Below are 27,596 nucleotides of genomic sequence, written 5' to 3'. Positions count from 1 at the left end.
TTGACGTGTGGACAGAAAAAAGAGAATTATGTCTGATGACCTTTTTGATTGCAGGAGGAAAATAATATGAAATTTAGCAAGAAAAAGAAAAGGAACCGCACGGAGCGGCTGTGACGTCAGTTTTGACCTATGACCCTAGGTCACGCCCTAGTTCTTATTTTACTCAGCAACCAAGGTATTGGAGGTCGAGGTGAAGGTCAGCAGTGACGTCATCGTTGGTACGGTCCAGTGGACAGTATGTTTACCATCCAACCATCAGGAAAAGAAAAAAGGACAGGGGGTGGATGAGTGTGGAAGCATCTGGAGAATGTGTGGTGGTGGTAGTGGTGATGGAGGGCGTGGTAGTGGTGGTGGGAGTAGAGATAGTTCTGCTTGTAGGAAAACTAGTAGTCGCTAAAAGGAGACCGCAGGTAAGGGGGGGGGGACAGAGATAGGAACAAGGAGGGTGGTGTACCCTGCAGCATACCTGAGCAGGTAGAAAGTCAAGGTAGTCCAACCAATGTCTTGTGTCACTAACAGCTTTTTACTGACCTGGCAATTTGCATCGGTTAACGCTCTGAATTAAATTTAGTTAAAACATTCTTGGAGACCAACAACTCTTTGACAGAATGGTTGTACCAATGCATCCATGTGTGACCTGTCCAGTGTCTACAAGCGACCCTTGTCTTGACATGTCATCAAATGTGGAGCGATCCTTGGTGAAGGCTTTGCATAACCGAGTGATTTAATCAACTGCCATCTGACATCGACACCTAACAGTCACACATATGACAAGATTTCTCCAGGAGCAGAACTAGCAACTTGGTTATCGTTTGGGGGAAAGGACGGGGTGGTGGTGGTTTGTATGAGGAATGAGGGGTAGGGTGGTGGTCCTGGAGTGTGGCGCAAACTATCACAACCCAGGCAGGGAGATAAAGATCGGTTATCATGTCATCAGAGAAAAAGACAACGAAAGCTTTAAAGTAAAACAGATAATAAAAGTAAAGTCTAGGAATGCCCAGTGCCGCAGGTCATCAATAATGCACGGAGGTCTTATGTAACGAGCAAGTCATTCTTATCTTTGTACAAGCCTCGTTTGAAGCATGGGAACCTGTCAGCTTGCCTCCCTCTGTAGGCTTTGCCCAGCGGACCCAGTCAACCCTGACGCGGTACACAGGGATGATTAATCACGTGACAAGCCTGTTTGTGACGTCACACGTTTGCGGCTCTGCCCTCGACCTCCCTTCCTCATCCTTCCATCTCCCCGTTGGCCGCCAGCAGATTTCCTTGTGACTGTTCATCGTCAGGGACCGTGACCACATCCGTGTGTTCAGTGAAGCGCCTTCTTGCCCGCGCTGTTGGTCCATGCGTGGCTAACAGGTTGAACAACAACAGGTTGAAAGGTTGTGGTGAATAATTCTGCTCTTCACTCTCTCTGAACTCATCTCTCTCAACCCCTCCCTCTCTGTCTCTCTCTGTCATGCTCTTTCTTCAACCGACACCCAGCCCTGTGGACAGGTGTCAAATACCTTGAGTGACCCGAGACGAGGTCTGAACCCCGAGCCACGTGGTGACAAGCTACCTGGCGCACCCAGTCCCTCTGTTGTGGTCTCTCTTTCTACCTCTCTCTACCTGTATCATCGGAAAAAACACTTGAATTGAATGTGAGTCGGTACTTAGATATAGAGAGGGACGAAACAAATCGACTTACAGCTCAACATCATTAATAAATCATCTACACCTCAACATCATTAATAAATCATCTACACCTCAACATCATTAATAAATCCTCTACAACTCAACATCATTAATAAATCATCTACACCTCAACATCATTTAAATATCATCTACAACTCAGCCTCATTAATAAATCATTGCCAGCACTGTCCACGTGGACAATAAACCCTCTACAAATGACCCAACATCAGCAATAAATCGGCCGGCAGATCAAAGGACGTAGAACTACGTCCACGTCGGCTCAACGGACCTCACGGCGCAATGTCATCGATCAGGACTGAGCGATTTTCTACATCGCCGCGGAGGTCTGCTCCAGGATGAGTGGCGCTCACCGCCTCCTGCCGGCAGTGGGTCTGGCAGGGCGAGGAATGTCGTAAAGCGTGTGTCGGCCAACTGAAATAGCGGGGAGAGGGAGGGGGATCGTCGGGTGGGGGGCAGGGGAATAGAGAAAGGCAACCAGAAATAGCATGCAGGGCTGCCACGAGACACGGAAGTGGCAGCAGGCACGTGCTGATGCACGTAAAGGTGAATGGTTCCGCAGCCGCTACCCCGACTCCTGGCGGCTCCCATAAACTTTGGTATTTGCTCGGGCTTTCACCTCGCCGCCTGCTGCATATCTGCCGGATCGATAATCGATCAGAGCTTTCAGTAAGAGTTGCAGAAGGAGGGAGGTGTAGAGCATGGAGAGAGAGAGAGAAATGGAGAAGATAACGACGACGGGTGGAGAAGAGACGATGATGATGATGATGATGATGATGATGATGATGATGATGATTAGGAGAAGGAGGAATTAGGGGTGGGGAGCAGGTAGATAGACTAAAGACAAGAAGAGAAGGAAGCGAGCAAGAAAAGCAAAAAGAGAGACCAAAAACAAAAAAAATGCATACAGGAAGAATAAAAATGAAAGAAGATGAGAAAACTGGGGAGACGAAAAAGTAGCGGTTTGGAGAATTGGTGTTGTTTACCGAGCCAGTAACTAAGGAGATACATTACGGTAAAGCCACCAGCCCTGTAAACAGATGGCACATGAAGAAAGAACAGCCTGCCCGAGACGAGATTTGAACCGCGGACAGCAAAACCTCATTTGTATAATCATTACGTTCACGACCTGTCTAAAAATAACTCAAGCACTAGATGGTGGCCGCGTCCGGAGATGGCGAAGGTCAGGCGGGAGGGACGAGGATGTGGTAATATAACGGTTGAAAGCAGCCAGCCACACACTGACGTCATCACAGGGCCGGTCGGACACACGAGGCGAGGACTTTTGGCGGCATCCAAAGTTTTCCTTGGCCTCTACGACGAAAGCAGATTCGCCTGGCAGAAGTCTAGACGGGGTGAGTGGGGAGGAGAGGGGTGGGGAGTCCTTACCCCGCAATTTCAAGTCCTAGCGCCTCCAGTACCCGCCCCTCCACCCCAACATCCCTCGCGTAGGGCAAAGAGGCAAAGTGGGCGAGGGGTGGGTCTGAAAGCCGCAGGCAAGACACTGAGTTGATCGATTACCTTGTCAAATATTTGCCTTTTGGTACCCCTTGGCCCGAAGTCTCGCGAGCGCGCGTGCGCGTTCTCGTGGAGGTTGGCGCTAGTCGATTGGGCAAACAGCTCGAGGCACGTGCCGCATGTTCTCCCTAGCGGCGCGTCGTGAGGAACGACACACGACAAGCCGAAAACGGTTTGGCAAACCTGCTTTCCATCTGTTTCACAAACCGGTTTTGGGGAAAGTTTGGTTCTTGCACTGTCTGTCCGGTAGGTGGCTGAAAATCGTCGCAGACAAGAGGCGGAGGAAGTGACGTCACAATTCTTGTACCTGAAACCACAGCCTCGTTCACAGGTGTAGCTCGAGACTGATTACTTATGTAGGCAATGAGACAAAATGTCCGAACATTTTACACATGTACCGAGCAGTGTCAAAGAGTCAAGTGAACACGGGGTAGGTGACGCAACACAAATTTTCTTGTGTAACTAGCAGGCAAAATGCGGTACCCGGGGTGCCCTGTGATGTAGTTGCTTGTTTTCACTGGGAAACTCATTATGTGACAACTGTTCGCAGAGCCGGCGGCCCTTGGGGTAGTCTGGTTTCCTCCCTCTTCCTTACCCAGTGTGATGTCACCGCCAGGTGGAAGCACTTTCCTGTCAACTACCCAGCATCCTTGTTCTCATGGACAGGAGGCCACAGATGTACTTGCAGAAAATAAACAAACGCCAAACTGCTTAACCGATCACAAGGTTCAGACTATTTTGGAAGAGAAGCAAATTTGATATAAAGATAATTTATTGTTTTGAACAAAAGTACATTAACATTTTGTTTGCTGCTATTTTGTCTGACTACACGTGTTTGTTTTCTTACTGTAGCATTGTTAGATATAAAGCTTGTGTTATTTGACCGTTTCATTTCTTCCTTTGTTTGAGGATGTTTATAAGCCACATATTTCCGTTTGAGGATTGGCCTGGCCACGATGGTGCATAAAAGAACTTTTATTTATCATTTCGAGATCCCGGTTCAAACCAAGTACAATAACTCATACATCGAGGGCTGGGAATGTTCATATTTATCTCCGTGTCCTGTGCACATGTAGATAAAATAATGTTGGTGGTAATTACAGAGTCAGTAACCCGTTTCTAGGTCCTGCAAACAGTTTGCTGCGCTGGACGGGTATTGAACCTGCCTGTGTGTTCGTCTTCAGGTTTTGACACCAATGTCCTAGGTAACCAATAATTGGTAATTGATCTATGAACAGTTATTGATCAGCGCTTCCCTTCTTATGTTTATCTCTGTTGTTTGTATGCCTGTGTTTGCAATCTCGGCCTGTTTATCTGTTTTTAAATAGATGATGATCACATGAACCTGTTGCCTGACACACTCCCACGACATTGAATAGAAAGAAAATGTCATCACATGTGTCCAACAAACACGGATGTACGAGGGAAAGAAAAATTCAGTCGAGACTAGTGACGTATAATGATCACGTGACCCAAACTATCGGATTCTGCAAAGTGTTGTTATATTACAGCATTCAGAGCAGAACCTGTGCTCGACATGAGAAGAAAGTGCACGAGGCGTCACGTGATGTCGCGTGAGTTCACTTCAGTGGCACCAAGCCGATGCAGTTACAACGGCGACAGTGTCAGGTTCTGTTTGTTTTTTGTTTTTTATTTTACAACCACCACGGAGAGTGAAGCCGTTATATGAGATGTAGGAGACAGTGCTGACGAACCGTGAAACGGCCGAGGACGTCAGCACCAAACGGTGGTTGAACATCAGAAATGGAGGGGAATGAAGGCAGCCGAGAAGGGAGGGTGGGTGGCAGTGGTGTTGTTTAAAAAGCCAGGAACCGAACCTGTAAACAAGTTAGGTTCAAAGAAATAGCAGCGTGCCGCAGGCGAGGCCTGAACGCACGACCATAGACCTGACTGTACTGGCAACAGTGACTAATGGCAGCGGTGGGTACACGGGCACGCACAGAGAGAGAGAGACAAGCACAGTGTATAAATATTTACAGAGTTTAGAAAGAGAGACAAACAGGGAAAGAATACACGAAGGAGAAATGGAGATAAAGGTCAACGGAAAAAAAGAAGAAATGTCGGTCAAAGGTCGGGCAAACAGAACCTGAACAGGAAGACAAAACGACAGGAAAGAATGACCATGGTGGAGAATGGTGGTTGTTGGGGAACATACCCGGGGTGGATGTAGTGTAGCACAGCGGAAAGCATCGATAAACACAGCGCTACCTGCTGGTCTGGAAACGCGGCCGCCACCGCACGCGCTCTGACGTCATCCGTCGCTGCAGGTGCCAGAAGCGCGGCCCGGGGGCATCGTTACCTGCAGCAGACACCGCCGTCAGCTCCACCGCTCTCACCTGTCTAAACACAGGATGTCAGGTTTGTCGCTGTAGCCAAAGAAACAGGTATCAGAATGAGGAATGAATGATTTAGAAAACATTCTGTGGACGAAGACAGAAACAGAAGTTATTCTAAACATTCACGGGTTAACCTACGACCTGAGGGCTGCAAATAACAAGGAAAATATAAGGCTACGACCTCCCTTTCATCGCCCTTCCCCTCCTCCCCCCAAAAAGAATTTGAAGAGAATTTTGTTTTTGCTTCTGGTGTTTGTCGATTCTTCCAATCATCGTTGGTATTTCTCACACCAAAAACAGACTTGCTTTTCAGGCGAAGGTTGTTTTTCAGAAAGTTTTAGACAGACATCAAAGCTTTCTAAGTTCTCTGGAATCAACTGTCTTTTTTCTGTGTCTGTCTGTGTGTCAGTCCTTTCGCGACATGTTTCGACTCAATGTGTTCGGATCCCATTCCCCACCCTTCGACATTAAAAACACAAAGAATTGTAAAGACCGAGGCAAGGAAATTATCTTGGAGACACGTGGAGACAAGTTTTATCACTACACTTGGTGCAGCTGCACTTTCATCAGCCTGCGATAAGACTGCGAGCTGTTGTTTTTTATGTCATCCAGCAAAGTTTCTACAAGACCTCCTGCACCTCATCAAGGGAGAGAAATCAAAGGGCATTACTCAAGCCAAAAACAAACTGAACTAATTTCATTTGTTTGTTTTAGTTTTTTTGTTTTGTTTTTTTTTTGTTTGTTTGTTTGGTTTTGTTGTTTTGTTTTTGTTTTTCTTTTTTTGTTTTTGTTTTGTTTTGAGTGATGCTATGGAAACTCAGGATAAAATACAACATACTGCTATGTTTACGAAATACTAAATTCTCATTGTCAGCAATGGCACTTTTATTTTCCACGCCAAAAAATAAATAAACAAATAAATTCACGAATTTCTCTCCCACTGAAGGAAGTGTTAAACCTGGGAAAAAAAAGCTAAAATATTTGTACCACCCGATTAACGATTCCAATACTGTATGACTTATGACTGGTTACATGGCACAGAATTTGATTGTTTGCTCTCATAGTCAAGGTTGCGGGGCAATGTGAATAAACACCTTTGCACGCATCTTGTTGAAAAACAAAATTGACTATCGGAGAATATATTATAATAATACAATAAGAAATAAAGTAAAAAAGGTAATATTTTAATTGGAGTGCTTGAGCGTTGATCGTCTCGCCTCGAGTTTGACCTGAAGTGCAAGGCACCTATGTGGGACACAAACTGTGGAATATGGTGGTTTCCACACGGAGGGGATGTTAGCCGAGCAGGAGGAGAGAAGGTGGGTCAGTCTCTTGTACCTGGCGGACTACACTCGGCGACCTAGGGACTAGAAAGAGCCGGTCAAAGCAGCCTACAACTGGTGCTGAGCAATGGAGCATGTCTGAGTAAACGGCCGCCAGTTTCGCTTTCCCAGGAGTTTCTACGCAGCTGCCATGTCAACCAGATTTTTCCAGTTGCTTTCAAATGGTTTTTCTGTCCTAGCGACACCAGGGTGGTGATATAACTAGTTTCGTCTCCTGTCCTACTTCACTGGTCACCCCCCACCATTATCCCCCCATCATAAACATTCGAGGACAGTAAAACTTTTTTTTTCTCAGAGATGGGGTTCAGCATGTCTGATTTTGAAAGGTTGGTGACGTCACTAGAGTGGTTTGGTAATTCATCTCTGGCCGCGCTGAGTTAAAGTGTTTGTGGATGGCGCTCCAAGTAATTCAAATCCTTGCTGTGTAACCATATTAAAAAATTAAGGTAGGGTAGGGTAACGACAAATTATGTACAAAATAAAGAATAAACACTGTGTCAACAACCAAGTAAACAGAATCTTTACACGCACGCGCTCGAAAAAAACAAAACAAAAACCACGCACACAATGTTTTGGAAGGTATGATTTCCTAACTGGCTACAGAAACATTATATGCTCAATGTCTTCCCCATCACCACCACCACCACCACCACCACCACACAGAAATGACGGCAGAGTTCGGTTGTGAACGTGAGCTCAACAAAGCATCCTCCAACCAGTAATCTCCCAAGTGGAAGCCACCAGCACCATCGCCTGCGATCCACACCACCACACAAAGCCAGTCCAGCTTGACATCGAGTGCAAGCCGAGGGTGAAGCAGCAAAAGGTTATCGAAGGTGAGATGCTAGGTGGACTCAGGTTGCAGTGGAGCTGTGTGAGATCAGGGAAAGGTTTCCGGACCTGGATACCGCCGGGTGGCCTCTTAATTCAATTAACACGTCTGACGTCACGAGACTAACGGGCGGGTGGGCCTGTGTGATTTACCACTGCAGCTTTTTCCTTCTGTGTCAATGGGCGCCTGAAGCTGGAAGCGGTATCACTTTGCAACCTTGTGACCTCTTCTCTCCGTTTCTCGTCCTTTGAGTAAGCTCAGGACATGGGTACGAACAGAAAGAATATCTTGTGTGAGCGGAGATCATTGAGTTGTAGAAACAAGCGGCAAGTGAAATGCAGCGGATTTTGAGGCTAAGCCAAGATGAAATCCAGATTTCATTCACAAAAGCTAAAGGTTAGGATAGAAACGACTCAACTACCCGATAAGAAGGCGCTGGCCCTAGCTAAGTCGCTCTAGTTGAGGCTGTTGATGTTTGTGAGCTCAGCTGATGGAGGGGAGGGTATGTGGGCAGGAATAATACTACTACTCCTCCAAGATTTGCCTTGCATCTGTTACCACAGCATACACATAGATACGAAAAGGTTGTACCAACAGATGGGCAGCTGATCCGATAAACATGGAGGAGCCAGAAATAGTTGGGAGATGTACGTCACGGACACTGTGCGCACTCGCCAACCTTCGGACCGCTCCCGACCATCTGTCTCAACGTGCTTTGTGCGTGCGGGTGTCCGCGAAAATGCACGAACACGAGTTTTTTTTTAATGTATTTATTCTGCGGGATTTTGGCAAAGGGACAAAATGTCTGGAAATGTTCCTAAACCCATTCGCCATAATGCACTCCATTCGAGTACACTCGTCTGCCCCGTAACAACTTTCCATCGCTGTTCGATTTTAGAAATTCGTGAAGTTCATGACCTATCGTCTTGGTCTTTCTCTCCCCACCCACTGCTCTCTCTCTGTCTGTATGTGAAGTTTTAGCGTATACATGTCTAACAGTCAACCCAGTCACTGACTTGGCGACAGTTTTGCCAAGCTACCGACATCTGGCCAACGCCGACAACGAGGTCGCTGCAAGTCTGATAATCAGCCGAGTGGCTGCACCCCATTGCGAGAGTCACTCGTGGTTTGTTTTACCCCCTTGGGGTTCCACTGCTATCCGCGGAGAGAAAGCAGGTGAACACCTGTCATGAAAACCGTTTTCAGGACTGAAGCTTGAGTTGAGCGCACGACATGCACGTGACGTCACGTGCTATCGCTTGTCACGGATGTCGGTCATGTGCAGTTCACGTGGTACACGTTGCCCTCTCTTGCATGTGTGTGTGGTTATCAATGAAGTCGTAGCAATGTAATCTGTGCACGTGTTTCAGTATTGCGGTTGATTCCTGGTACATTGGTCCGTTGTTAGAGAAGGTCTACACTGAACAGTGCTTCCGTCAGTGATGGCTGCCTCGACAGTATTTTTTATGAGGGGGCGGCTGTCCCCACCCCCATGCCTTCTCCCTGACCACGGGAAAATTTTTACAGCGAACTCGATCTCCGTTCCTCCATCATATACTCCACTCCCGAAAACAGACTTTAAACACTCGACCAAAGGGAATCGGAATGGACCTCGCAAACAGTAGCAGCCTCTACGAATCATCTAACCCTGAAAACAAAGTGCACACGACCTTAACACCTTTGCTAATTTACATGCAGCACACGAATCACTATAATATAATATTATTTAATAAAACAATTTTATTTAAAGCTGAATGTCGCACAACGGGATACGACCACCTGCATTCAGAACAACGCTGAATACAGGACCTCAGCTTGCCGCTGTCCCAGGTGCGCGAAATTAGTCATTCTCTATTTATTATTCACAGTCAGGCGACATGAACATGAACACACCTCTCCGATTTCGGAATTTAAGATCTACAGAAACAAGTGTTGAAGAGATAGCCGTTATTTACTGCTTCATGCGCTGTAGTGACACCCGAGTTGTGTGTGCGTGCGTGTATGTTTAACGACACCCCGTGTGTAAATTTACTTCCAAGTATGTGCTGTGTTGTAGGGCTCTCGCCACACTGCTTTGTCAGTGATGTGTCATTGGGAGAGAGAGAACGAAGATCAAGGAGGGTAGCCCATACTAGCAGCTAGCCGATCGACACTACGGAGGATGTAGCATGGCGACAGGTCAGCCGACCGGCCGCTGCCCACCAGCTGGGAGTTAGACACCGACAGTTCATCGCACCATCGATTAACTGACTCTCTAAACCTTTCAGCTTTTTTTTAAAGAGGAGGAAAAAAACCCAATAGTTCAATCGGGGTTGACCGCGGAGGAGCAAGGCGATGCAGTCAGGTCCTTGCAATGACATTGGCGAGACTGAGGCGCCTCCATGCCAGTCTTTATGTCCCCACAACAAAGGGCTTAACTGTTCGCGAGACTGACATGAACATTAAAACTCTTAAAATGTCTCTTCACCGTGCAATGGACAAAAAAAAAAATGTTCAGTCATTTTTGTGAAAAAGTAGAAGGTATGGTAGGTCATGCTAAGCCCTCGCGGCCAGCCTCAAGCAATGAACTTTAGGTGACCTTGATCGAGCAGGGGACGGAGGGCAGTGGGATAAGAAAGTTTGGTCACACAACCTGTACCTGCACATCCCCTCGCACATTAACTGCTGTGCACACAGACCTGCTGCATGTGAACCACATGCACTCACTGTTATTTCGATTACTTGTGTGTGTGTGTGGGGGGGGTATTTTTTCACCCCGGTGCAGATTTGAACGAGCGAGGCGCCTGCACTGAGCTCTTGCCACCCCAAGTCTGACCCAACCGAACTGCACGGAGAAAAGGGTGAGATGATAGTGTGTAAGGGGTAGGTAGGGTAGGAGGGAGACAGAACGATCGTCACTGTGCGGCAGGGTACAACCACCTTTACCGTGAGAACGTTTATTTATTTATTGGTTATTTATTTTTTTTGCATGCTCTATCGCGACAAAAGATTGCCAGTCGAGAGAATCACATCGCTAAAGATAAACAAATAAAATGTCTGTGCATTCGCTAGTGGTGGCCTGTGTACCCGACACATCGCACTCGTCGCCCCAGTCCCCGCTCTGGATACCCGAGGACAATGACACGTGTACCCACCAAAGCTACATCATGCTTCCTCCTCGCTCTCGTCTGCCGAGTAGTCAGTCCGTTAGTCTTTCAGTCGGGAGTAAATAACAATACAAAAGTTGTATAGTAGTTGTACCCAAAGTAGGAATCTTTTAACGAATTTCTCTCTTTAGTTGTAAGTCGAGTTGGTTTATTGTGTGTGTGTGTGTCAAAGGTGGCACATACATGAATGAATGTTTGCACCTGCAAGAGAGGGAGGGAACGAGGTCTTCCATACAACACAAACAATTATTTCTTGAATGCAGCTGGGTATTTTTATCGACGAGTTTTAAAAATAGCATATATACGTAAATACCTACCCTCCTGCTCGCACGGATGTACGCACTTACACAATACAAACTTAGAAATAAAACCCATACATACCCGCATATATCTTTGATTGCTATTACATACCCAAACGAGCGAACACACACACAGACACACGTGCGCGCGTAAACTTGTTGAATGGGACCTAAGCTCGACTTGGCGAGTGTGTTTTATAAAATAAAGTGAAGAGGGTGGTGGACTGCTGCTTTTCCACATTTAAAAGTTTTGTATAATCGAGAAGCTCGTGATGTTCGGAAATGGTGCTACATGCCTTTAGTTGAAACATTTCAAGCCTTTCGTATCTTGTAAAACATTGTGCTTTCTTCTATTTCACGATTTGGGTAAAATGTTTTTTTAATCGCAACATATTTTGATAAAGTTTACAAATTAGCTTTAAGTCCAAATATCACGTGCTTCTGTTTCGTGGAATAACAGTCTCGGTGGTGGAGTGGTCGCTCCAAGCTTCATTAAGTTTGTCGAGTTGAAACTACATCCCAAGTCAAAAGAAAGCTGGTCCAAACAGGAATGCTTCGGTGGACAAAGAGGTCAAGGTTCAAAGGACAATAAAATCACGAAGCGGAACGCTAGCCACAGGGTTAGCCCCGAACCAACAAAGGGCCAATAGGAACACATGACAAAGTACACTTACAGGACTCTTACAGTTTCCGATATTTACTACCGCCCCCCTGCACCACCACAACCAACAACAACCTCAGGGAAGGTGTGTTCGAGTCTTTGTTGAAGATGGTGACTCAATGCCGAGGGCTGTGTTCCGATTCCCTACCACCACCAACCCCAGGGACGGTATGTCTGTTGAAGATGACTGAACGCCGAGGGCTGTATTCCGATTCCCTACTTCTGTATTTCCGTTAAGGCTCAATCAAATGTGTTACAATCGTATGATGCACACCCCTTCCCCAATAACAATGGCAATCACAAACAGCAACATATGCAATAATTCGTGCACATACGGAAACACAAACTAACCCAAGCCTCACACCCAACAACAAGCAACTAGGCCAAAGCCAGACTAAAAACAAGGTGGAGCCTCCTCGTGGAGAGAGAGAGGACAATGAATGTTAATGATTTATTTTAACACAGTAAACTGGGAATATCTCGTCTGCAGCTTTGATCCTATGATTCCCATCACTCATGCAACATGACCCTAACGGTCACTGCTAAGAATATTGTCGGACTGTGTCCACTACAACATGACATGTTGTGCAGTTACATCATCACGTGCAAGACAGACCTAACCCTGTAACGAAGGTATAAAATTATTTCTATTGTTACCATTCCCAAAGTGCACCGCGACCTGGAATAGGTCATATATTTATTGACCTTTGTATTTACACCTTATAACACCACCACCGACAACAAAGCTCCCATGGACAGTGGGAAAAGTGCTGCATGCACGGCAGGGGGTCGGTTGGAGGGGGCGGTGAACCGTTGTAACTGTGTCGTCAGTGACGTCACTACAGTGACTTCTACTGCGCACATTCAAAGGAAAAATTTTCCGTCTCCCCCCAAGCCCACGGGTCACACCACCGCTAACCTTCTGTTCCCCAATTAAATAGGCTCTCTGTTGGTAAACAATTCTTCCTTTGTACGATTGTAATCAACATATTGTCGAGATCCCACCAAAGGGCAGGTCGTGCAGTCAACGGCTAGAAGTGTATTGTGAAATTCTAAATTCAGCAAATGTCGTGAGCAATCCTACAAATTTACAGAATAAACCGTCAGACTGTGCTGGCTTTGAGGTTCACGCATGATAATAACTCGGGTTCACACATTATTGCTGTAAGGAGTTATAAATAGAACTGTCGTGCCCTCGCCAGTCCACAAGACCCACGACGGAGGCAAGTGATAGTAATCCTCCACTGGTCATGGGTCACGCACCAAAGGCAGTCACCGACTCTCAAACTTGCCGCAACCACAAACTCACAAGACTCCTTACATAACCCTCGCCCTCCAGCCACTCCACCCTCTACTACCTTATCGACATTCATCCCCAGCAGACGACAGTTACGTACAAAGTCGTTGCAATGACGAGGGTTAGCCGCAAGGCAAACGAAGTGGAAATGCAAATGAAAGGTCACGCAGAACATGAATCGTCCATGTCACTTCCTGTCTGTATAAAAGTCGCGATTTACCTACGGTTGGCTCCACACTCACACACACCGGCGGTCGTACGAAGCCGGCCGACACCCGCCATTGTGTAAGGGAGACGAACTGGAGGGGGAGTTGATCACGTGACTCGGCTGTGCCCGGAACGTCCTTTACGCAGGATTTCCAGTCTCCGCTTGGGAGAGAGACTTGGAACAGTTGTGCTGCAAGATTTTGTTTGCTTCGTTGGATGTGCCTTGTGATTTGATAAATATTATCGTTTTTGCTTTCGTAGACTTTTATTTCGACATCCCACTGATTGTGTTTGAGTGACGTCACTTGATTACTGTGCTCGGCGTTGCTGTACCTACAAAGCTCTCGCCGTTGAGTGGCCTAGTTCAAAATGGCTTCAAAAGCAGCGAAATCGGTAAGATGGCTTGTCCTCACCATTTTTAAAGTGAAGCTGGGGATATTTTCACTTTCTTTGTTTATAAATTTCGCAGCTTAAAACTCGTATTAAATTCAGGTCTGGGTGTTTCGTGTGAAGGGCATTGCTCGAGTGCACACCTTCAAAATGGCGTTGAACACGGAACTGACAATTGAGGTGGCGTCGTCTTGTCACAGCCAGCCACAATGGATGAGATTAAGATCTTTTCAAAAAAAATTTCAGATTTTTTTGAGAATGGGATATGAACCAGGCTTTTTTTGCTGTAACATCCGACTGCTCACAGTCGAACTCATTAATATTAATTTTATATCGTGATTCAGACTTAATTCTTTTTCTAGTCAGTTTCAACTTTAATTTTTAATTTTATTTTTCACTTTAGTCCTTCCTGACTTACACGAGTCTGTCGAGTTCAAAAAACGAAGAATTATATCAAAAAGTTTGAGTTATTTTTAAAAGATCGCCAATTAATGTATTTGTCCTGTCGTGTGACCTCTGCTCACTTACCTAGCAATAACATATGCCTTACAAGGCCGAGGGATCTCGTAAACAAAATGTAGCCTCAGCTTAGGTGTTGGTGGTGGCTAGCGTCCACAGCTGTGACGCTGTGTCACATATGTGACACACACAATGTCTTGAAATTGTGATTGACCCAAAGTATTATAGTTGCCACATATCATCACTCAACTAATATCGTTTAGACCTAAGAAAGGATTTCCGGATTGTAGACTACTCGGAGAGTAGCACTTAGTGAGGAAGGTTGCATGGAGACGGTTATTTAAACATAAAAATTAAAAAAATACCTGTGATAGCATACTGGCTAAATGATGGTAATTTACTGTCATTTTTCTTGAGACAGTAGAGAACTGAAGTTTTCGTGTCTGCTCATTTGTGACCAGTTTAGTGTTTGCAGACAGCATAGTCAAACTGATAAATGACCACTGGAAATAGAAGTTAATCAGTTTTGAGTCAGGAGGCATGAAAAGGTTTTGCTTGATTCAGCTCTTACAAAATCTTTTTCATGGCACTAACCAAGTCTAGTGATTCTTCATCATTAGGAAAACTGTATAAGCACGAATATTTGTGAGGTATTAACAGTGTGGAAGCTTATCACTTTACAGTTTCATGCTCCCTGAGTACAACATGGTTTGTCTAGAAATATAAACTTGTAAAAGGTAGCCTCCATAGCATACATCATTGTGAGGCCATGGAGGCTAGATAAATAACGTACAGATATTGTGCAAGTTATTTTAAAAAGTCCTCAAATGCATAGTCGTAGAGTATTGGAACGGAAAGCTGCCATTTGTCAAATGGTTCTATTACAATTTAGAAGGTTTAAGGTTCCAACAGATAAAGGAAAGTTTAGGGCTTCAAGTAAAGTTTAAAACTGTGACACAAGACTTTCAAATAGCTTCACCAATCCTTGAACGCGATTTTTTAACATCGGTCGTTGACATTTTCTGCCAAAACGGTCGAAAGGTTACATAGGATGTTGCTGATATTTCTGTGATACTGTAATAGGTTAAAGTAGAACTAATACATTCTCTTGAAGGGGCTGTGGGCTTCAGAAGTGTGTAAAATTGCTCCTATTCTTTCTCAAATGATGCATGGTGAAGTGCCACATGTTGCTGGGCAGTTTTGAGCTGTTACATTGTCACTGAAGCTGGCACTTGGCCAGGATTTGATAAATTGCTTCAAACAAGAATGAAGTTGTACTCTGCTGCTGAGTGTAAGGACTTTGAGAAACTAAAGTTGACAGATAATCCTATAGGGGGTTCAAGAAAAGTTCCTTTCCTTTTAATCTGAATGGTTTTTCTTGCGATTAAAATAAAAAACAATTTTATATTTTTGCAAGGTTTAGCTGCTTTTGACTTTGTTTGTTCAGCACAGTTGTCAGTAACATTTATGCCCTTTATATTCGCTAAACGTTATGTAAGCATCAGCAATGTACAGGTTTATGTTGACACAATTTAATTGACCTTGCGGACAAGATGTAATTGATTGACCTTTAGTGCAAGGATGTCAGTTACGCAGGTTTGGATAGGATTAAATTTCTCCTTTCCTGATTTGCAGCTTGTAGGCGTGCATGCCTTATTTTTGTAATTCTCATTTTATGAGACAGGAGTTATCCTTAACTTGATTTTCTTGTACACTCTTTAGTATTTGTCAACTAGAAATTTAGCTGTTATTAACCTTTTACATAGTATGCACGAATATACTTTATGAAATTTTGTTTTTACTTTTCCACTTCAATGATCATGATTTGTGGACATGATAAGTAAACTTGTTTGATAAATGCATGCAAACGACAAATGTATTGTTCTTATGTTACAGGATGGCAAGCGGCAGGAAAGCTACCGCTATGCTGTTACTCCTGGAGATGACAAGAAAAAGAAGAAGAAGAAGAAGGGAAAGGAAGATTTGGACGAGCTCAAGCAAGAGCTGGAGATGGACGAACACAAAATCCCCATCGAAGAACTTTACGAGCGACTGGGCACTGATCCCAATTCAGTAGGTTCTTTTTTGTTTTGGTGGAAGAACGTGGATTTCATTTTTGAAATGTCAAAAAGTATAGAGCATCTCAGATTTAAAGGTTGGGCTTGGTTTGGATTTTGTTGAATCCGAAGTCAGAAATAGCACAGATCTTTCAAGAGGAGGAAATAATTTGTTTTTGAGTGAGGGAGGGAGCTGGAATGCGGAAAAGAAGAAAACGGTAATCGTGGATTGCTTGATTCTTGCCCTTGTGAAATAACCTGCTTAATAAAGCATTGAAAAACAAAATCCGCAAGCGTCTAATGTGAAGTTATTTCATTTTTCTAATGTCATGATGTTGGCTTTCAGGGTTTGTCCCCAGAAAAGGCCAGAGAAGTATTGTTGCGTGATGGTCCTAACCAACTGACGCCACCAAAGACTACACCAGAGTGGATCAAATTCTGTAAGCAGCTGTTTGGAGGGTTCTCCCTTCTACTGTGGATTGGTGCAATCCTTTGCTTTATTGCCTATGGCATCCAAGCCTCCGCATATGAAGATCCCCCGGGAGACAATGTAAGTTTCTGTGAAGGGCTTCCTCTTTTACAGGCTTTAATTAATATCTGAAAGAAAGCAGAAAATCAAATTATTTTACTGGTGGGCATATGGATGAAAGTCAATTTGATTTGATTTCCCATTGCAGCTTTACTTGGGTGTTGTGCTAACAGCTGTCGTGGTTGTGACTGGTGTCTTCTCCTATTATCAGGAGGCAAAGTCATCTAGGATTATGGACTCCTTCAAAAATTTGGTTCCCCAGGTAAGATTGTGATATTTATTTAATTATTTTATGAACAGTATTTGTCGACATAATCAAGACCCTTTTTTCCCTATCTATTGACTACACAGTTGCGCAAGAAGACCCCCCAAAAAAATCAAATGTTCTGTAAATATCTGCATTGGACTGTAGGCTTGATATAGAATAAAAGGAAGGAGCACTGAGTAGCCAGTTAACCTGCACTCATCATGCTGCACAGGGTGTGACTGGCTCAGTGTATGGAAATGTGAAACATTCATTTTTTTAAATTGCACAACAGCCCACCATTGTTCGCTTAAATTGAGTTGCAGCATCAGGAAAAACGATTTAGCCTGACTATATTTATTGAGGTCATGCATATAAAAGAACGTATAGCTGTTGTTCCCTAGCCATGTTTTTTATTTATATAGACTGATACACATTGTTACCTAAAATTTATGCAAGGGAGAGATAGAATCTTCTCCATAGGAAATGAACTGTGCAAATTAAAAAATACTAGCTTTGCTGGTTTCCTTACATGCATACCTAATAAATTATTCTATAAATACATGTCCTTAGTATTATATAATATTTGCTGTTGTCTTTCATGCCTTTAAGCACAATATTGGGGTATATATAATAGTTTGTTAAGATGTCTTGTGTGGGTATATAAAGATTGTATGGACATTAATATATTTTTTTAGCTATGCCAAGTTTTGTGTGAGTTATTTTTAGCAACATTTTGCGTGGGCTGCTGCTTTCCAGTGAGATTTTTTTATCTTTGTTGTGCGCTCTTTTGACAGTTTGCCGTGGTGGTACGCAGTGGACAGAAGTTGAGTGTCAAGGCTGAAGAGCTGGTTCTAGGGGACGTAATAGAATGCAAATTTGGTGACCGTATGCCAGCTGACATTCGTGTCATTTCTGCTCATGGATTCAAAGTTGATAACTCATCGCTGACTGGAGAGTCAGAACCACAGACACGCACAGCTGAATTCACTCATGAGAATCCTCTTGAGACTCGCAATTTGGCATTCTTCTCAACCAACGCTGTGGAAGGTATGTTTCAAGCTAAAAGATGGGGTAAGGGGTATTGAAACATATGGCTCAAAACTGTGCCATCCTTGAATTAGTTTGGTTTTAATTCTCAAAAATATGTCAGAAAAATAACGAGACTTGCAATATTGTGCATCATACCTTGCTGGATAAACAAATAGCTGCATTTCGTAGTAAGGTGTATCATTATTTTAGGTCATCACTGATAGCACTAGTCCTTTAAATTTCCCCCAAAGGCTCTGCATAATACTTAGAGAATTTTTTCAGGTACCTGCCGTGGAGTGGTGGTGAGAACTGGAGATAACACAGTCATGGGCCGCATTGCTAACCTGGCATCTGGTCTTGAGGTTGGAGACACACCAATTGCCAAGGAGATTGCACACTTCATCCACATCATCACAGGAGTTGCCGTTTTCCTCGGAGTGTCCTTTTTCATCATTGCTTTCATTTTGGGATATTTCTGGCTAGATGCAGTCATCTTCCTTATCGGTATCATTGTTGCCAATGTCCCAGAAGGGCTGTTGGCTACTGTCACTGTAAGTTTATATTGGTATTACCATGCATTTCACATTTTTGGTTGGGTAATGTGGAGCTAGGGAAACCACTAAAACATGCCAAGCATACTAAAGTGCTGCTTGTGTTGACCCAAACATTGGAACATCAGTCGGGATAGTCTGAGGTCAAAAGACGCTATCTTCTTTGCTTTTTGAACCATAACTGGAATACTGAACAGTTACTTAATGATGCAAAACTTGTTTATGTTGGACAAAGAGTTCTTGACATAGTTAAGAGGTTGGGGAATGAAATAACATACAGGGCATATCAAAATGACATCATTCAGCATACAGTTACACAGTAAACCATTTTTAGGAGCAAATTCAAATTGAAGGTAGATGTGAGCAGTCCGCAAGAACTTGCTTGTTTCCATACCCAATTTCCTTGTATTTTGAGGCTGTTTCCTATAGATTGGTTATGGTCTGTTACCAGGTGTGCCTGACATTGACAGCTAAGCGTATGGCTCGCAAGAACTGCCTTGTGAAGAATCTAGAGGCTGTAGAGACACTTGGCTCAACATCCACCATCTGCTCCGACAAGACTGGCACACTGACGCAGAACCGTATGACAGTAGCGCACATGTGGTTCGATGGGCGTATTGTGGAGGCCGATACTAGTGATGACCAAGCAAGTGAGTAAATGGTTTGAAATTTGGGAGAAATGAAAACGCAAATGTGAGGCCTCCTTAAAATTTTATTTTTGGCTTATTCATTGCATAATTATAGGTTAAGTTCTAAATAGTTTGAGCATACAGATTAACAAGTGAGAATTCTGTGCAGATGCTACCTATGGTCGTAATGATCCAACATGGATGTCCCTGGCCCGCATAGCTATGCTTTGCAACCGTGCAGAGTTCAAGGGTGGCCAAGACAATGTACCCATTCTGAAAAGGTGAGGACTACCTGGTGGTAAAAGAGGATTTTTTCTTTTTAGGAATCACTTTGAAGCTGTATTTCTGTAGGCATGTTAAGTATGGAAACCTTACAGAAGTTAAATGACAATTTAAGACAGCTTTTTTCCACCATCTCACTTTGTGCCTTCCTGAAGGTGACTCGCAAAAAATAAGTTAGAAGCTAGTGTGGATAGGGAATTGATGTAAAATATAAAAATTTGTCTTGAGATTAAAAAGCCTTCATCAAAAGGGGAGATTATGAGTTAATTGGTAAACCCAGACCTTATTTGCTCTTCGTAAACCTAAAGTAAGGCTGTTAAAAATGTCTGCAGCAGCATTTGAGTCATTGGATAAGGAAATAAATGGATTATGCACTGTGCGGCATTATTTTAACAGGGAATGCAATGGTGATGCCTCCGAGTCAGCCCTACTTAAATGTGTGGAGTTGTCCATTGGGCATGTCACAGAGTTCCGTCGCCGCAATAAGAAAATCACTGAAATTCCTTTCAACTCAACCAACAAGTATCAAGTAAGTTGTTTGAAATTCTTCCAGTCATTTGCTACTATAGTTACAGCATTTCATTTGCCTTAATGTAATGGAATGCTTTCTTTGTATTTTACCATGTAAATTTACTGTGATGCTCTGTGTGAGAGAACCTTACCATTAAGTTCAAGAATTTTCCTTCAGCTACTTTGCATATAGTGGCATATAATTAAAAAAATTTTTCTTACTTTTTTGGCAGCATTAAATCAAATTAAATTCCTTTTTTTTTTCATTGTTGTTGTGATGAAGGTAGGAATAAATGGTGGTTCCGATTGATTTCAGACTGCAAAATTGATTTTTATCATACGAGACTTTCTAATCCATGCAGTTACATACCTTTTTAGGGTATTTGTTGGCCTATTTTTGTTTTCCCCAACAAAGCTATTAAGATGAGACTGAACTGCAGTTGTCTTTAACAAACAATTCACTCTGCAGGTGTCCATTCATGAGACTGAGGATCCCAATGACCCTCGCTATCTGCTGGTGATGAAGGGTGCCCCTGAGCGCATCATGGATCGCTGCTCCAGCATACTGCTTCACGGCAAAGATCAACCTCTTGACGACAACTTTAGAGAGGCTTTCAACTCTGCCTACCTGGAACTGGGTGGGCTCGGTGAACGTGTTTTGGGTGAGTAGTCATAATAGTTGTCACCCATTTTCTTAACTTCTAACAAGAACAGCGTATTCATAAGGCATTTTTTTAGAAACCTGACTAAAATATTAAGATAAAAAACAAATTGTTACTAAATTTCTTGATTAATTAATGCTATATATGTACTTGACTTTCCAAATGTCTTTGCAAAGATTTACTCTGATTTTCTGTGTTTTTCTAATGTGCAGGCTTCTGTGACATGTACCTACCAATTGATGAGTTCCCCCCAGGCTATGAGTTTGATCCCGATGGACCCAACTTCCCTCTCACTGGTCTTCGCTTTGTGGGCCTGCTGTCCATGATTGACCCACCTCGTGCTGCAGTGCCAGATGCCGTGGGCAAATGCCGCAGTGCTGGTATCAAGGTCATCATGGTCACTGGCGACCATCCTATCACAGCCAAAGCAATCGCCAAGGGTGTGGGCATCATCTCTGAAGGCAGCCGCACAGTTGAGGATATTGCTACTGAGCGGGGCATTCCAGTAGAGGAGGTTGACCCCAGGTGAGATTCAGAATAGAAGCATTAAGTAGAGCAAAGGGAGTCTGTCAATCTTAATTGACTTAACAAAGCAAGATGTTCCACATGCTGTCTTTCACAAACATTGAAAAGTAGCATTGGTTTTTTTTTCTTTACTCCATTGTATTTACAATCTCATGTACCCTCAACTCTCCACTTCAGCTAGAACAATAAATAGTGTAATGTTTGTGGGCAAAATAGTTAACCACTTGTTCAAATGAGGCCAAGGCAGACTGAAAAAAAAAGGCAAGCAGTAAATGGTTTCGAGATCTTGAAAAAAAAAGTTGGTGGCCTTTTAGTCTAAGGTATTGTTTGCAAACTGGAGTGAGTGTCAGCTGCTGTTCAATTTATTCAGGGAAGCCAAAGCTGCAGTCATCCATGGAGGTGACCTTCGTGATATGACCCCTGCACAGATTGATGAAATCCTACGCAATCATGCAGAGATTGTGTTTGCCCGTACTTCACCCCAGCAGAAGTTGATCATTGTTGAGGGCTGTCAGCGTCAGGGTCAAATTGTAGCCGTGACAGGTGATGGCGTCAATGACTCGCCTGCTCTCAAGAAGGCTGACATTGGTAAGTAAAGCAGTTTTTTCTCTGTTGCCGATGCCTGTAAAGTGACTACAATACTGTCATACATTTCATAAGCAGAGATAGTTTGGTTGCTGATAATTTAGTCAACAGATAATGAGCACCTTGTGCTATGGTGTCTGCAGGTGTTGCCATGGGTATTGCTGGCAGTGACGTCAGCAAACAGGCGGCTGATATGATCCTGTTGGATGACAACTTTGCCTCCATTGTTACTGGTGTTGAGGAAGGTGAGACATATTTTTGGTGAATTTGCAGGACAATACCGTGAACTCAAGCAGCTGTTTTTGTTAAAGCTGTAAGGGCCAAGATGTATGGCAATGCTAACCAAGCTATTTAGTACTAAATTTCTTCAGTATATTCTGGTCAGAAAATATCAATGTCTCAAAATCTTCATTTCAGGGCGCTTGATCTTTGACAACCTGAAAAGTCCATCGCCTACACACTGACATCCAACATCCCAGAGATTTCGCCCTTTTTGTTTTTCATTCTCGCCGATATTCCCCTGCCGCTGGGTACAATCACCATCTTGTGCATCGACCTTGGAACTGACATGGTGCCAGCCATCTCTCTGGCTTATGAAAAGGCTGAGAATGACATCATGAAGCGCCAACCACGTGACCCTGCCAAGGACAAATTGGTGAATGAAAGGTCAGTTTCTTGGAATGTTGAGGGTGGGAAACTCACTACAACAATGTAACTAATTAAGTTCTTGCATATTATCACCAACAATCTTCCTGATTATGCGCAAGACGACAACACAGGTATCTGTGGACCTTCACCAAACAACTAGAGGACTTGGACTTTGCAGATGACATTAGTCTCCTATCTCATTGGCAACGACAAGCACAAACCAAACTAAGTTCGCAGAGGAAGCAGAAAAGACTGGCTTAAAGATCAACAGAAAGAAGACCAAAGTGATGAGAATCAACAACAAGCAGGAACTCCCAATCCAACATCAATGAGAGAACATCCTGGAAAAAGACCTCTTTATGTATCTGTGGAGCATTGTCAATGAGGATGGTGGAGCGGACGATAATATCAAAAGCGGCATCAACAAGGCCAGGCATGTTTTAAACATCCTATGCTCCACCCTGAACTCCTGAGCATTATCCTTCCGCAGCAAGACCCGATTCTTCAACACCAATGTAAAGGCAGTTCTACTGTATAGTTCTGAAACCTGGGGAGGGACAAACACAGTAGAAAGTGAGGCAATGGACATGTGAAACCACATGGACCCAACTGAGAGGGCCTGCCCAACACCGGGGTCCGCTTGCGAGGTGGTGTTATGGCCCTATGCTCCTCGAGGAGTAACAAGGAATAAAAATAAAGTTCAGCTTTGTTGCATTCTATAAAATGTCATTGATCATTTATAGACATATTTGCTACCCACCACCACCACCACTTAAGACTGGTAGAAACTTCAACACTTGACAAATGGCTGTATAATCTTTGCAGACTGATCTCCATGGCATATGGACAGATTGGCATGATGCAAGCTTCTGCAGGATTCTTCACCTACTTTGTCATCATGGGGGAAAATGGGTTCTGGTACACGCGTCTGCTGGGCATTCGTATGCAGTGGGATTCCCGTGGTGTCAATGACCTGGAGGATTCCTATGGCCAGGAGTGGGTAAGTGTGACCACTAGCATAAATGTAAACTAATATACTAATGTTGAACACTCGTCTATTTGATTATGTTATTCCTAGATTTTTTTTTTTTAAATGCCCTCGTGGAATACCTGAAAGCTAAACAGTTCCCACATTTTGTCTTTTTTTTCAGTATCTTCTATATGCCAATGTAGCACCAAAAATGTTTGGAATTGACTGTAGTAAAACCCCAGTTCAATAACTTTAGAAGCACTTTATATGGTCTATAGAAGTGGCTTTGCATTGCTTTGCTGTAATCAAATACTCAATATCAACAGACATATGCCCAGAGGAAGAAGCTGGAGTACACCTGCCATACAGCATTCTTTGTGTCCATTGTCATCGTTCAGTGGGCTGACTTGATCATCTGCAAGACACGCCGTCTGTCCCTGTTCCAGCAAGGCATGAAGTGAGTTAACCAATCGGTGATGATTTTCTGTGCATGTACTTATTAGCACCAGTGAAAATAGCATTCATAAATTATTTACACTTGTGTAATTAACAAATTTTTGTCCCAGGAACCACCACTTGACCTTCGGCCTGTTTTTTGAGACTGCACTCGCAGCCTTCCTATGCTACTGCCCAGGTCTAGACAAGGGTCTACGCATGTACCCACTGCGGTCAGTACATAAAACAAGAATATGGACACAGTAGTGCTATAAAATATTACAACATTTTCCTGCTTGTTTGAAATGCATGCATTGACCAGTTGCATGCAGATTAATGCACTTATGTTATTCTTTACTCATATGAAAAGGATTGAAATCAAACATTTATCTTGTTTAAGACAATTATAGTGCTACATTTGGCACTTTTTCTGCAAAACTGATTATTTAAAATAAGTTTAAGGCCCAAATGTTTTAAAAAAAAATGTTATGGTTATCTGGTCCCTTCAACAACTTTTGACCCTTTAAAGGAAGGAGGGCTGTATTAAATAATTTAATTTACATTAGTTGAAATTTATAAACTTGAAATGAGTTACTTTGGAAGTAGTAATGTATAAGATGTTGCAAGATGCACAGAAATTTTCAATGGCTTATGTTGGATTTGCAGGTTCACATGGTGGCTAACAGCGCTGCCGTTTAGCGTGGCCATCTTTGTGTACGACGAATGCCGGAAACTAATACTGCGGCGAAGCCCAGGTGGATTTGTGGAAAGAGAAACATACTACTAGCACATGCTAAGATCTGGATCTGCTTGTCATCCGTCGCATGCCATATATTGTCATCTAGGCATCGGTGCATTATCATTTGTTTCAACATTTAGTTTGTCAGTTTATTTTAAATTAAGAAGTTTCCTTGTGAACATCTGCATAAAACGTTACAAAGGTTCAAAAGAACGCAACAGCTTAAAAACCATAATGCATTCATTTGAAACATCGGATTTGGATGGTTGTCACCATTTAAACACTGCATTTCATAGCTATGTGGTGAAAATTAGTTAACGATGGTAAGTACAATTTTTGTTTTAGAAACTAAATTTGAAGTGACTTTGGTTTATGTTGTTGTATGTTCATACTCTAAATGATCTTACCTTTTAGAGTTGGGAGACTTTTTTTCCTTTTTTTTTTTTTTTGAAACCTTTTTAAGTTCCTGTTGAATGTTAATATTGTTGTGAATTTCAGTGACAAATCGTTTATCTGTATGTAATATCAAGACTCGAAAGCTTTGTGAATGCAGAGTTCAGTACAAAGAATGAATTGTGTGCATGATCTTCTTCCCAGCTTGCAGATCACCACTGCAAGGCTGTAGAGGAACAAAAGTGGAAAATTACAAAACACGTGCAGTGTTTCTCACATTCTGTTTCAGGATGTTTTGTGTACATTACTGCAAAAAAATGTTACCATGATCTTGTGTGAAGAATTCACTGTACAAATAGCATTCAGCATTTTTTGCATTTTCTCCCCTTCTTTAGTTTACTTATGTTGTGAGCCTGGAACCAAGAAGTATGTTTGTGTGAGAAGTGAATGAGATGCCACTGGTGTTACATTTTCAGTACTCAAGTTATGTTATCAACAATTACATTATATGCACTGATCTGGGATTTTTTTGTGACCTGAGAACATTATATAGCTAGCATCTTCACAAACCTGTAGCACATCCTAACATGTTTACCGCCTCTCATTGGAGATTGAACTGCACAGGATGCAGGTTATTGTTTTTCACATATTACCAGGGTGGTTGGAGAAAGGTGAAAGTAGTGCGACAGATGGGATGGTTGCATTTGTGATGCTTCCCTACTTTCACGCTACTGTTCAGAGCCAGTAAATATAAAGAATTGAGCTGCCTGTAAAAGATCTGGGCTTGGGTGAAAGATACTCACTCCTGCCTCACATTCCAGTTACCTAAATTTATTTTTTCCCTTTGACTATTTGGTGTGTAAGCAGGCTTGTACCACAAAGTGCATGCGGTTTTTACCTTTGTCATGGGATCAAGTCATTTCAAGCAAAGATAGCCATCAGTGGAGTGGTCACTTTCACTATGTCTTTACTTCCACATTCACCATTTTAGTAGTTTTTACAAATTGCAATTTTTACCTTTTCTGTGGGATGCCTCGGTCTTCAGAAGTTCTCCGCACTTAGTAAATTTGGGCGTAATAGGAAAGAAAAGCTGTGTTTGTAAGCTTGTTGAGATCTGATAAAATGCTCGTAAGATTTGAGCTTCTGGGAAAGGGTGTGTTTAGGTTAAAGTTGATGCTAGCTGAATCTGGGTGAGGTGTTTTTGCCCAAAGCCAGACTGCTGTTTTATTGCTCTTTTGGCTAAACACGCCTGAAGCCTTTCTTCCTGCAGAATGCGGAGGTCAGCAGGGGTCATGTGATAAAATCCTCCTTCCCTCCAAAACCACAATGGTTGTACCCGTGATTTGAGGATCCTCCCATCCGGTATGGCCTGTCAGGTCACATAATGGAAGCTGTGAAAATTCCTCGGCAGCCATTTTAGACCAAGGAATTGGCAAACTGAGGCCACCAGTGGTGGCTAAGGATTCGCTTGTCAGATGGAGTGATGTGTTGTATACGGATGAAAATATTTACTGTTAGTTTTAAAAGCATTTTGTACAGATCATGCGATTTTTTTTTTTCTTCAAAGTTTCCTAGTGGAGCTCTAGCAAATCTTGATCCCATCAGTCACCTTTCTGCCCACAGTCCTTGCATAGATTTTTATTTCGACCACCGTATTTTGCACATGGAAGAGCGATATGTAAGTGAAGTTTGCAGAGTGGTGTTCTTTTGCATCCATGGTTCTTATGTGTGTAGTTCAAGCATTAGAACCCTGCACCACACATGCAGGAACAGTTCACCTCGAACCATTATGCAATTGTGACCGTGGGCCAGACTGTACGTAACATGGATCAGAGGGCCAGCAGACGAACAGTGTCCACATATCACACGTTCTGAATGTTAACGCTGTATACATGCATACAATTTTATGGACAAATTTTTATAGAAATAAATCTTTTATCTCCCCATTGCATATGAAATAAAGTTTAGGTCAAATTACTTGCTGTTGAGACTCTGTGACTGAGAGTGTTGATGGAAGGATGAGCCATTTATGCCTTGCTGGAACAATTCTTTTTCTTCAAATTCTTGTTCTTTGAATATCTGTAGGTCACATGATAACATTTAGAAATGTCAACCTCCTGCGTGAATGTTCAAAGACTGCTTGACATAGTCACAAATAAACTGTTGCTCAGTCTGTTATTTATAGTCTGATGAGACCACACAAGAACAATACATGGCCATTGGCCAGTAAAGGACTAATGCTGCAAGCTGTTTTTTGGTTGTTTTTGCCATTTTATTACAGTTTATACTGTTGGAAGATCATGCAAGTTGGCAGACGGCTTATCTGAGAAGTAACTATAAATAGGCATGCACACAAATGGACTGGAAAAGTATCTACAGGAAAGCTTACGTCTCTAAAGCTGACCTGGGAAGTAATTCGAAAGTAAGGAGAAAAAGTGCACGTGGCATTACTATTGCGATCTCGGTTCGATGCTAGTTGCTTGAAAACGGATGACTGAGCAAGCAGACGATTCTTCCCACAGTTCCGATTGTCGACCTTCACTTTTTCTTCACCTCTAGATTCAGCCTTGACCCTAATTGCCTAAGGGAGGGGAAGGGTCA

General features: G+C 43.1%; 1 protein-coding gene and 1 long non-coding RNA gene across 2 annotated transcripts; one reads left to right on the top strand and one right to left on the bottom strand.

Annotated features, from left to right (window-relative positions):
• Positions 1 to 440: 440 nt before the first annotated feature.
• LOC112567691 lies at positions 441 to 13,502 on the bottom strand. The gene is made up of 4 exons (XR_003099858.1): positions 13,369 to 13,502; positions 5,443 to 5,574; positions 3,217 to 3,894; positions 441 to 1,611 (listed from the first exon to the last, which is right to left on the bottom strand). It is a non-coding gene; the product is annotated as an uncharacterized LOC112567691 (long non-coding RNA).
• LOC112567690 (sodium/potassium-transporting ATPase subunit alpha-like) lies at positions 13,407 to 26,972 on the top strand. Its single transcript, XM_025244436.1, is given in 19 exon segments — positions 13,407 to 13,748; positions 16,101 to 16,277; positions 16,608 to 16,811; positions 16,939 to 17,052; positions 17,832 to 18,084; positions 18,349 to 18,617; positions 19,069 to 19,267; positions 19,416 to 19,527; positions 19,925 to 20,057; positions 20,508 to 20,700; positions 20,913 to 21,225; positions 21,596 to 21,813; positions 21,954 to 22,055; positions 22,228 to 22,248; positions 22,251 to 22,476; positions 23,284 to 23,458; positions 23,755 to 23,885; positions 23,995 to 24,096; positions 24,530 to 26,972. Coding segments are annotated over 19 exon segments (3,087 nt in total). The 5' UTR covers positions 13,407 to 13,724; the 3' UTR covers positions 24,651 to 26,972.
• The last annotated feature ends 624 nt before the right edge of the window (positions 26,973 to 27,596 follow it).

Source organism: Pomacea canaliculata, linkage group LG7 (assembly GCF_003073045.1).
Source record: "Pomacea canaliculata isolate SZHN2017 linkage group LG7, ASM307304v1, whole genome shotgun sequence".
Taxonomy (NCBI): Eukaryota; Metazoa; Mollusca; class Gastropoda; order Architaenioglossa; family Ampullariidae; genus Pomacea; species Pomacea canaliculata.
This window is presented reverse-complemented; position numbering and strand designations above follow the sequence as displayed.